Raw genomic sequence first — 12375 nt, 5'->3', positions numbered from 1 at the left:
TACAATATAGCATCAATGCTGAATAGCATGATTATGTGCAATACATAAATATGAACTATCTGTACACATCTGCAGGTCTAACTCAGAACTAAGGTACATAAAATTGAAAGCAAAACTGAATGCTTTAAGAATAAAAGTAAAAACTAGGACTGAACACTGCAATAAATCAGAAGTAGTGCCTCGTGTACATACTTAACTATTTACAGATGAAAACAGGCATTACCACAACACTAACTATACTCATTTATATATAAAAAACACAAGTTTCATACATCACAAAAAACCTTCCATTATAACACAGAAGTGATATTACCAGACAAGCATCAGTGAAGTATACTGCCTTTTCTAGTTGTTATTGTACAATGCTGTAGATAATGCAGCCCATGCAATACACCCAAGAACACTAGAGTCCTACACCCAAGTACAATATGATAAAGCAGCCCTCTGCAAGTGGTGCTGGATACCACTAAGAAGTCTACTGCAGCCATGTTGGTTATGATTTTCCATGCAGGAGGGTACAGTTATATTAAGAACTGAAGTCTTTTAAAAAGCTTTAAACATTCTTTCTTGAACCAAAACATTCGACAAAAGATGCACATGAAAAATTAACTATTCAGATACCTTTGCAACTTAAAATTCAGATGCATGTTATTCAATAGAGCTGCTGTATGTGAAAACCAAACGTAGAGCTTAAATTTCTTCTTGTAAACAAATTAATTCTAGTGCAGTTCTGTGCTACACATTTTTAGCAATGAGTAATGCAGACATCTTCTGGTGCAGGCCAGCACAATAAGCTTCAAAGATTATCTCAAGACCCTGTTGTTGGCTTGATGGTTTTACTTATAACCAGTTTCGATGTTTACCTTTTACAGAATGTCTTATTTGACAGCTTTAGATGACCAATTTAACCAGGCTTATATATGGCGCCAAACTGGTTTCACGGGAAGGAAGGTCTGATCCTCTTTATGAGCATTTCTTCCTGCTTCCAAAGAACATGTTGTAAAATTAAAGAGGGTGGAGTTTAACTATGGTAGAAGTAGACTGCCAGTCCTTTTCTGGTGTACCATTTTTAAAAAATACAGGCACATAACACTAGCCAAAGATTATACCTTGATTACATTCCCAAAAGGCAGATATGCTGCAAACATGCAGATTTCATTTATTTTGTTTGGCACATGGGAACTATATTTTGTTCCTATTATCTGTGTGTTTCACTTTGCTGTGCAGATTTTCATCCAATTTTTTTCAGGGGAGGGCATATACATTTGTAGGGCTGTATCTATCCAATTCTGCCTGTAACAAACACCCAAACATCCTAAAATATCAATTATAAGACAGACAAGTGTAAAGTAAAACTCTGGAGAACATCAAAGAAAAATGGCCATGCATCTGCTCTTTAATGTTTTCCTACGATATATTAAAATAAAAACAAAGTTTCAGTCTCTTCACAAGAAGTAATTTATATTCTTTGAATTTTTTCAGCCACAACAACTGGATTCTCTTTTCTGATTTTTGCTGCAGCTTCTGCTTTGTAGTCATATGGACAGTTGTGCTTGTCAGAGTAACGGTGAAGTCCACAAAACAAATTTCCACACCGGCAGTCAAACCCTGTACAAATGAAGAAGTAGAGTCACTTGAGAACTTGAGCCAATTAAAAGAAAAAAAAGTCAGATTTTCATTGCTTTGTAACCTAAAAGACAGTGAACTCCTTTCTTCCACTTCCTGGTGATAAGACACAGTGAACTCCTGAAAAAGAGTCTATCATGTTAACCTGGAAAGGGAACTTCTAACTTCCTCTGACACGGTGAGAAATTCAAATAACTATGTTCAGTCTTTCCTTGCAAGGGTAATAGGGAAGTGTTTGGTAAGCCAAACCACGTGGAGAAAACAAAATGGGCTACCTGCCAGCTAATTTCTACCAGGTGTTCTCCCTCTATCGACTCCTGTAGATGCAAAATAGGATAAAATTTACACAGGCTCTGGAGTTAGACTAACTTGGATTCAAAACACAGTCCTACCGTATCTTAAGTTATGTTTCCTCAAGTGGAAACAACCATCAAGGTCTGAGATTTAAAGGAGACAAGAAAAAAAGCACCTAGAACATTCTCTGCATAGCTCAAAGTAGGTGGCACTTACTGTTAGTTCAGTAACATTTTCCCTAGGTATACAAAAACTTATCAATCTAATAAAATAAAATAAGAGGGCCTGAGTTAATAGTTTCATATGATTAGGAGGCAAATGGAAGCAAAATCCAACTTCCTTCCACCCCAATACCACCTTCCCCACCTTTCCTAGACTACAGCTAGTCAGGCGTGTGTGTGTGTGTGTGCGCGCGCGCGCGCGCAAGACCAACCACTCTTAGGGAGTGACCAAAAGCTCCTTGTTAACTGCAGGAAGCAAAACACACATTGTCTTTTGTTTTGTAATACCTGTAAGACCAACTTTCTTTCTGCACATGAAACATCTGTTTTTCTTTGGTTTGGGCAATTCAGGAGCTTTTTCTTCACTCTGAGAAGTACTGGGCTGAGAAACTGATGGACTGGGTTGAGTGACAACTGAAAAGGACAAAAACACAAAATTTGTCAAGCATTAACTGGCTAACATTTAAGTCAAAAAAGGAAGTATGTAAGAGAACCAGGAAGATTCTTGATAAAAATGTTTAGAAGCCTTCCTTGAAAATACAAACTTTAAGGCCTAGTGCGGTGGCTCACGCCTGTAATCCCAGCACTTTGGGAGGCCGAGGCAGGCGGATCACGAGGTCAGAAGATCGAGACCATCCTGGCTAACATGGTGAAACCCTGTCTCTACTAAATATACAAAAAATTAGCTGGGCGAGGTGGCGGGAGCCTGTGGTCCCAGCTACTTGGGAGGCTGAGGCAGGAGAATGGAGTGGACCCGGGAGGCAGAGCTTGCAGTGAGCTGAGATCGCGCCACTGCACTCCAGCCTGGGCAACAGAGCCAGACTCCGTCTCAAAAAAAAAAAAAAAAAAAAAGAAAATACAAACTTTAAACAAAATTTTCCATTTTAACACCAGAACGTCTTTCAAATCTGAGAAATTCCTGCCAATCACTATGCTACTTGCTTCTCTAATTTTATACAATGACGGTTTCACTCAAGAAATTCCTTTAAAACACTTGTAACAGCCAAAATCCTAATTGTTTTTAAAGAGCTAGGAGATGTTAATCATATGCTCAGTTTTTCCACATTACAATTTCCTAAACTTTTCAATCAGGGAAGTTCAAATTCATTACATCTCAGTAAATAAGAGTAGCCAACAACTTTCAGGCAGTTGCCTATAAATCATTGATTTTATGCTTACAGAAAAAGAAAAAAACAACTCCTGTAGATGTAAACAGCAAATTTTGACAAATAAAACCCAAACCATTCATCCCTAAATCAATATCAGATCCAAAAATTCCAAAACAAAATCATTTTACCATTTTCACGGTGCACTAAACGTTATAGGAAGACTTGAAAGATTTTTTTTAAAGCTTGCTTTTTAAAAAAAGATCGGCAAACAGTCTTTAGAAACTACTCAAGAAGTTCTGATTTTAAACTATTAAGGATTCCACAGGCAGAACAAGAATCTTATCTAAAACGGGCATCCACTTTGGACAGAGATAGCTTCTACCGTTCCTCCACCTAAAAAGGCTTTAAGTTTCAGGGCACACATGGCATCAGTAAAATTTCTCACAATGAACAAAAAATAGCAGATTACTATACTAAAGCCCACACTGCCACTAGTTCTTTAAACAAAATACCAAAATTTACATCTACTTACATATAATTCAACTACACCCCAAATTCTATGAACTCAGGTTTTAATATTAATCCAAATGGTAACAATAGCAAATTTATATATGTAATACTGAAATTACTGCCCAAATAGGCCAGCACCAATACTATTAGCATATAGATAAGCTCCTACAGCAAGCTAGTTTAATGGCAATTTTCTCTAAAACTCTGCCCAAATTTATAATTCAATTGCATTAGCAATGCATCTACTGGGAGAATTAGCCTAATATTAGACTAAATGAACAATATTCCAGCTACTGCTACTGTGACAACGTTAAAGTTTTTCCTGATGTCATGAGGATAAAGAATAATCTATGGGAATAGTTGTATGGGGTAGAGGGAAGGTGTCAGCCATTTCTTTGGCCACACCTGAAAAATGAACTGTGGCTCCCGAAACAAGGGAAGGGGGAAGAAGAAAATGATACAGAAAAGGCAAATAGCAGTGAACCACAGAATGCCTACTAAGTAATAAATGCAGACTAGCTCTAACCCAAGACTATTCTTCCAAGGTCAGAGTAATTTTGTATTTAAAAAACAAAAACAAAAAAACCCAAACAAAGGCATCATGGGCACACTAATGTGGTCAGCTTTTTAAGGATGGAGCTCATTTCAGAATGCCAAATATAGTTTCACCTGCCAAACTTCAGAATTTGGCCTTAACTTTGTAAGATTAACACAATAAACAAACTTGACTGCTGTTAGCAAAAGCCAGCCTCCAAAGCAGATTGTATAACCACTGACACAATTTTTTCACAACAGAAGTTTCATATTGCATTTAATCAGCACTCTGCCAAAAAAGAACAAATTGATCAAAAAAGCTATGTGCATTACATAAAGTACAGAAATCTTTGTTCTAGGGCCTAGTACAGGTAATTCAAGTCAGTCTTCTTGCACCATTAGGGCACTTCTGGTTGTGCTATATAAGAAAAGTTTCCAAAGTCACCACATCTCATGAAAACCAAAATGCCTTTCCACACTGACTTTTAAACTCCCACAAAATATATGACAGGAATATTGCACTTCAAATAAGTTTTAATGTTCAAGTATGTTGTTTTACTTAAAAGTTTTCTACAACATTGACAATATCAAAACTAAACAGTTACTACTTTTAATTATAAAATTATTCTTTATGACCTTGAAATTTAACTTCATCAATTTTTTAACACATCCAATCTCCAGATTACAGACTTTGCCCATTATGTACATGAGAATAGTGTAGGGGATGAGCAGAGAAGAAACTGACAATAAATATGACTATTTTACACTTCAAGATACTTTTAAAGATAGTAGTTCTTTGCTTGGCCTGTATTTTATAAGCTCTCCCTCCTCTTTGGTCCTTCAATGGGAAGGAAAGAATGCACTATCAGATTCAGAACTGAACGAGTATTAAATGACATACCTGGCTCTGACACCTCTGTTTTCGGGGTAGTTATTTTGTCCTCTCTTGAAATGCTCATTTCTGTCATTTGCTGAGTTACAGGCAAGGCAGCCACAGGCACATTTCTATTTGAGTTCAAGCAAACAATTTTTAAAGCTGTTAAGGGTACTTCTTGAGACAATGATTAAGTTGTCAGTTCAACTTTAAATTATATAATATTTCCAAAATGAGTAAATGGAGCTAGATAACCTAAAATTTAAAAAAAAAGATACTGGATGCCCAGCATAAACGGTTGAGAAAAAAGTTTGATAAATGGCTCATCAACTCGAGGCTGCATTTTGTATAGGTTACTATATTCTACAACCCACTAGGGATTTTTAGCTGTGCCTGTAACTTGTTTAAGGGCAAAAGAGCAGCTCTGCCAAAACACCTTGTTTTGCCCAATAAAATAGTCTACAGTCTCACTTGACAATCCCTAAACCTCAGTTAACAAAGAAATAAAAAAGCACAGCATTTCCAACACAATATCCTTGAGGGGGTTAGGGAGTAGGTTGTAATATACATCTTTACTCAATGACTTAAGAGTCATGTATTAAAAGACATGAAATCCTCAATTAAGCAACAATGCAAAGCCAAGGGCATCTGATATATTAACATCCTTATTACTGGACTCCCGTACAGACACATCTTGGTTTCCTCTTTGTAATACCATAAAGACTCTGAAATGTTCAATCTTACCTTGATTTTTCAGATGTGCTGCCAGCAGCACCTTCACAGTTGTTTAAGCTAGTGTCTGCTCTCTGTACAGATGCAGAATCTGAGGTAGGACTGTTGGAACCACTAGCTGTCCCTATTTAAAGAAAGGATTTGTAAGGAACAAATGAACACTACAAAAACTCATTTAGTATCAAGACGTAGTAAGTAACAAATACTTGCATTTAATTAGGTTAGTGATATAAGCATTCACTGTGCTGTAATCCTACACTTGAGTGTCCAAACAAAAAAATATTAAAAAGTCAATCCAATGAACACAAGTGTGAAACAAAATAATCTCAAAAAAGAAAACTGAAAAGCTAGAAGATGCTTGTAGATAGTCATTTATTCCTGATCAGTCATGTCAAGCACGTGGGCTGTTGCTTGAATTTCAAGCTCTTGTCAGGTGTTCTCTCCATGGGCTTTCAGCATTCTCAGCCCCAATTCTTGGTTCTATATTTTCTGTCCACCAGTTCTTCAAATACGTTTTTCCTTGGAAATAACTTACCCATTGGGCTCATTCTGCCACTATTCTGCTGCCTCTGAAGATGTTCTTTGTAGCAAACTGAACACATTCCATTTGTCCTAGGATTTCCATAAAAGCCACATCCTGTGCTACACAGCATGGGCCCCGGGGTCTGGTTAGTCTCCTGAGCCATATTTTTCTGCTATAGACGAAACAAAATTTCAGAAATTAGCATTATCACCAAAATATAGTCTAATATAATCATCATTATACCGCTGTAATTTCTACACAAGTTTTAATAAAAGTCCAAATTCTGTTAATCATTAAAAAGGGTGGGCAGAGATAATTATCAATATTTTGTGGCCTTTATAAAAGGCAAACTGTTTTAGCACCCTCCTCAAAAAAAAACCCAAAAAGAAATTTTATCAATTATTAGGATATTTTCACCTATCACTATTCTTGGTTTCAATTTATGAAAAGGTCTACTAGCTCTCAGGGTTATGTTTTAATCAATTTGGGAAATTGGTACCTTTAAGTTACTTTTGACTCTGCTGCACTACAGGCAGACCATTTCAAATGCTTTTACTTAATTGGCTAATCACAATTAATTACTGACTCTTGATATTTATAGGTGGTTCTTTAAACTGGATGAATAAAGCTTTCTTAAAACTAGCACCTGTATATATTATTGGGCTTCATCAGTAATTTGACAATTCTGCTGAGGCAGAGCATCCATACTTTTTAAATGCTGAAACATCTTTATATAAGGCTGAAAAGAGAACTCGTAGCTCTTCCTGCTACCTTGGCACCAACAAGAAAGCTCTTTAAAAATTTAGAGTCAGCTGGTTTATGAAACTCCTTTTATGTTCTCCATCTGAGGTTTGAGAGTATGTTAAAGCCAGTGCCTAGGAACCTGCAATGCACAAATTATGAACCAGATTTCTCAGCCAAAGGCACTATTATTTTTAACAAGTGCTTGTCTTCCTCATACCAGAAAATAATAATCGTTCCAAGCTCAAATTCAATATAATAAAATAAGTCAATATATATACATAACCTTTAGTAATGGTTAATATTCAATGCTGGGTTACCAGAAAGCTTTACATAGCAAGCATTTGTTTGCAAGCAAGGGTTTGCTTTTCTAAACGTCTTCTTAAACGCTGTGCTAAATTATTAATAAGTTTTCCACTGGATGAGAAAATATATATTCAAGAAAAATTATTTTAAAATAAAGTTGTGGAGGGTTTTCATGTCATCTTAAATATGTATAAGCTTATGTACAAAAAATATGAGAGAATTTGCCTAAAGGAAAATTTGTGTGCTGTAACTTGTCACAGTCATTTTTTCCAACTACTACATACTAGAATACACTTTATAGTGAGTTATTAAAAAATGATGTTTTAACAAGTATTAACTACCAAAATTAGAAGATGGGAGAAGGGGACTAACCGATTTGGACCTGGCCGGAACCCTGGTAATTATTCCCCAAATCATTTTATCGTCCCTTTTGCAAGTAAAAGGGCACCATACAAATATTAAGACTATCTATAGCTTGTACAGCGTGACCAAGATCCACAACTTATTTTGAATAATAGTATTAATTTAGTTGACACTGTCTCTTTAAATATTAACTGGAATTTAGCTGACTCATTTTGGAGCAGGGTAGTGTAAACATTTCAAAATCACTTAGAAAGTTTATTAATAAACACTTTCAGCTGGGTTTTTAAATGCTGAGTATAATGAGAGCAAAAAAATGCTTTCAAATGATAAATACGTATATATTTGCATGCCCACCATCACAAAACTGTTAATTTTTGCCCTATGCATGAAAGTTGGGTATTTCCTAAAACCAGTTTAAGTGCTAGCCCACATTTTCTACACTAATGTCCAGTGTCATCTGACACTGGCTTTAAAAGCAGACTGGCTTAAGTTTAAGGCCAAGTGATCAACCTGCATAAGTAATTTTAGTTAATCTGATTCTTAAAAATCTTTGTTTTAGATAAATAAAATGGAGGCTACTCCATCTAAAAAAAGATTTCACACTCTGAGATAACAAAGTATTCCAACTTTCCTTCAGAGAACATGTCTACTTTCATTCCATTATAAATAACCTTCAACTGCGAGACACACAAGCAGCACCAGAACATGAGTCTTCTACATGGGTTCCCATCTTTTATATTTTTTCCCCTAGAAAGCCAGCTTTTAAATGCCATCACATGTGCACAGCTTGCTTTAATATTTCTCAGAAGCTTAGATCACATGGGAGGGCGCTTCAGCCTGTCACAAGGCTGCAATGTGACAAGCTGAGCTGGATGGAGGCTCTCACATAAAGCCTAGTCAACAGGGGCCTCTGAAATCAGCTTCTATTTATATCTCAAAGCCTGCCAACTCCTACACAACCCCAAGAACTAAGGATGCAGCGTTCATGTATCTAACATAAGAAAACAAAAAAAAAAGGCTGCTAGTTTTTTCCTAATGTAGGAAAAACTACAGAACAATCTTAATCTAGAAGATGAAAGCATAATCACTCAAAGCTAAAATGGTCAAGGTTGTTTATAAAAAACTAAGCACAGTGGAGACAGCGTAAAAAAGAATCCTCATTTAGTGAGGATTTAGGGGATGAAGTGGGGGATGTGTGTTCCCATTAGGTATTGCATTTCCCTTCCTGTAAATATTTTAGAAAAAAATACCATTACTATTTATTGATTTTAAAGTAATTAGAAACTTGGGCATGCACGTGTCAGCTCTGTCAGTTAGAGCTAGAATGCACATTTTATAAAGTTTATGGCTTCCTCTAACTTACAGCTTAAAAAAAAATCTGAGTAACTGAACAATTCTCCAATTCCAATTCTGAACAAAGAGCTTTTACACCTATGGAATATAGTTCTTCCAGGCGCACATGATGTGATGACATGGCATGAATTCCCACTCACCTGGGAATTGAGACCTGAGTTCAAGTCTCTAGTCTGCCACTAAGCCAGTGACCTTGGGCAAGTCCTTACTTTCCAGATTTCAGTTCCCTCTTTGCCAAATGGAGTAGGATTGACTTTTAAAGGCTCCTTTTCAGGGCCTGGGAGATAGAAAACAGGAGAGAACTACAACAAATCCTTAATTTTTTTAGGGGGGCGTGGGGAAACATTTTAAGAAAAAACTTTGAAGATAAAATTGCAATATTTTCACCAATTGAGTTCTGAAAGCCTACTTTTTAAAAAAATCCTAAAAATAAAGAGTAAAATACAGTCGTTTACGGTTAGGCATCTAAATCCCAGGTTTAAGAACGGGGATGTGTGACCTATGTGTTCCTTTATCTTAATAATCTCCTTAGATGAAATCCTTAGGTGACATTCAATCAATAAAGAGAACCCGACCCTTTCTCGAAAACACAGCTCCACGGAGTGCGTGGAAAGCGAGCAAAAAAATTTCACGTTCATCAGCCTAAATGCACCAAACAAAGGAGAAGGTGCTCCATTTCCTCCATGAAAACGGATCTCAGGGTAGACACCCCGCGACGTCGAGAAACCCAAAAGACGACGCCGGAGAACCCCCGGCCCCATGTTCCAACGGGTTTTGGAACAAGTTCGGGTCCCACTGATCCCCCATCCCCCTCCAAGCAAAGGCCTCACTCAGTAAAGCCCAGCAGGGCCCTCTCCAAAAAACCACTGAGTCATGCAGAACAGCAGCTCAGCAGGCCCGGCCGGCCTTTCGCCTGCAGGCCCCACGCCGATCCCCGACCCCGAAGGGCTCCTCTGAGGGGAGAGCTGGGGGGGCTACAGCGGCCAGGGGGCGCGGCCGCCGCCTCGGCCTCTTTGTTTCTCTGGGTCGTGGTGCCCACGCCGGGCGCCGCCGCCAAGGGCGGCCGGGCGGAAGGCGAGCGGCCTAGATGCCGGCCCCGCAGAGGCGGCACGCCGGGCATTGTTTCCCGACCGTGCTGTGGAGCGAGCCAGGGACGCCAGGAGCCAGGCCTCGGGCCACGACGACAGAATGACGCCTCCGTCTTTGTGCTTCCTGGGCTGGCGGGCGGGTTCCCCTCCCCCGGACGCCGCCATCCGCGGCCTGCTCCGGCTTCGCCGTTGGCCCGCGGCGCCCCGGTCCCTTCACTCCCGCCCCCGGCCCGGCAACGAGCAGCCCGGCTCCCGCCCCCAACCCCATATCACTCACCCTGCGGGGGCCCAAATGAGAAAGCCGGGTTCACGCGCGAAGCCGGCACGATGAGGCCGGGCCGAGGCCTCCGGGAAGGCTGAGCCGGGCGCCCTGGTGACGCCGCCGCGGGCCGGGAGCGGGTCGGAGCCGCAGGCGGAGGTGGCGCCGCCGCCGCCGCGGGGTCTTCCTTTGTTCCTGCAGCAGCGCCGAGCGTGGCCGGGACACGCCGGAGCTCGGGAAGTGGGAGGAGGGAAGCGAGGGGGGGCCGAGGAGGAGGCGGAGGGACGACCGGACGCCGCAGCGGCTAACGCTGCTCAAGGCGCTCGCCCGTTGTCGTCTCACGCCTCCACAGGCCGCAGGTTGGGCGGACGAGGAGGGCGAGTGGAGCGCGCCCCGCGAGGCCGGGGGCCGTAAGGGCCCGCTGATGGCACTCTACGCCGCTCCTGCCACCGCCGGGGAAGCTGCGCGGCTCCCGGGAGCGAGCAAGCCCGCGTACGAGATGCACACAGCTCCGCGTCCCGGCCGACTAACGCGCTGGCCGCCCGGCGCCCGGGCAGTGGGGGAAAAAGAGGGGGAGGGGGCGGGACCCGTGCGTCAGCGAAAACCCCGACGGCGGCGGCGGCGGGGAGCGCGGTGACGTCGCGGGTCCGAGGCCACGCCCCCGGCGCCCTGTCAGTAGGTCCGGGAGGCGGGGCCGAGCCGGGTTGCTGTGCCTTCTCGTGGAGCCCAGCCACTGGCCTGGCGGTCGGCCCCTAGGGTGGAGCTGGAAAGAGCGAGTCCTGTGGAGGATGTGTTTCTATTTTTAACCCAATTGTCCGCCCTCAGCCTCACTCCTTCGGATTTTCTCATTCAAACCCGTTTTTCGCCATCCTAGTTCTCACGCTTTGTCTCCAGCCGTGGGCAGACATTCCCTCCCCCAAGAATTGTAAGGATTCACCCGCAGAAAAGGAAAAGAACTGCCTTATGGCTTCGAGGTCTTTTCTGTTTATGAAACCTCCTCACTCCCGACACCCATTTTCAGCTCCGAAGTCCAGCCCGTGCGTGGCCCTGACGCGGCTGGCGGCGTGCGTTGGCTCGCCCAAGGTCACGAGGGGTTGTGCGGTGTGAGGAAACTCGCGGCCGCCCAGGGCTGCCAATGCCCCGGCGGCGCTGTTCTGAACAAACTGTTTTGGCCAGCCCGTAAAATCCCTGGAAATTGACGATTCCAGCAAAGCGTCGTGAACTGGGAAAGCACCAAATGTTCTACTCAAATGCCGCGAAGGGACAAAACAAGCTAGATCTAAGGCCCAGATCAAGCGGGAGGAGTAGGCTTGCGGGAGGAAGTTCAAGGGGGGCAGGTACTAGGCGGGGAGTTCAGGCACGAGGCACAGGTTCCCCATGGGTGAAAGGATGACTTACTCGAAACAGTGGGAACCTTTTCAGAGCACAAACAAAAAATATTTTCAGCTGACCGCTCCAAGTGACTTTCAGTTCAACTCAAAATAACAAAATCACTAGGTTGGAAAGGACTTCTGAAATTTTCTAGTAAACTACGGTCTGACGAATACATAGAAATGACGTTTAGGGCTTATATTAGCCACATATAGAATGGAGAAGAGATCCCTTCAGTGTTTCTCAAAGTCGGTAAACAGAAAAAATTCACCTGGGGTGATTAAATATTCCTACGCCTCTCCCCTGGATATGGTTTTGGCTGGTCTGGGGTGGGGGTAGGGGGTGGGGGGTGGGGGGGTCCTACTGCGCTTCAGGTGATCCTTATTTGTAATCTGTAATGGGGGAATGCTGTACTGATAGCTTGAGCCAACACTTCCAAATCAAACAGTTCTCCGCCACAGTAAGCAAAGT

At 41.8% G+C, this 12375-nt stretch overlaps 1 protein-coding gene across 2 annotated transcripts; it reads right to left on the bottom strand.

The window, feature by feature from the left end:
• Positions 1-1374: 1374 nt before the first annotated feature.
• LOC105498671 (zinc finger AN1-type containing 5) lies at positions 1375-11098 on the bottom strand. Of its 2 annotated transcripts, XM_011770928.2 has the most exons (7): positions 10552-11088; positions 9327-9463; positions 6436-6595; positions 5913-6024; positions 5196-5299; positions 2430-2555; positions 1375-1608 (listed from the first exon to the last, which is right to left on the bottom strand). In XM_011770928.2, the coding sequence occupies exons 3-7, from the start codon at positions 6584-6586 to the stop codon at positions 1460-1462; spliced, it is 642 nt and encodes a 213-aa protein (XP_011769230.1). In that variant the 5' UTR covers positions 6587-6595; positions 9327-9463; positions 10552-11088; the 3' UTR covers positions 1375-1459. The 2 variants fall into 2 exon arrangements, with proteins under 2 accessions (XP_011769230.1, XP_011769232.1); XM_011770930.2 differs by lacking the exon at positions 9327-9463 and having other exon boundaries at positions 10552-11098.
• Between the last annotated feature and the right edge of the window lie 1277 nt (positions 11099-12375).

This window comes from Macaca nemestrina, chromosome 14 (assembly GCF_043159975.1).
Source record: "Macaca nemestrina isolate mMacNem1 chromosome 14, mMacNem.hap1, whole genome shotgun sequence".
NCBI classification, from domain to species: Eukaryota; Metazoa; Chordata; class Mammalia; order Primates; family Cercopithecidae; genus Macaca; species Macaca nemestrina.
This window is presented reverse-complemented; position numbering and strand designations above follow the sequence as displayed.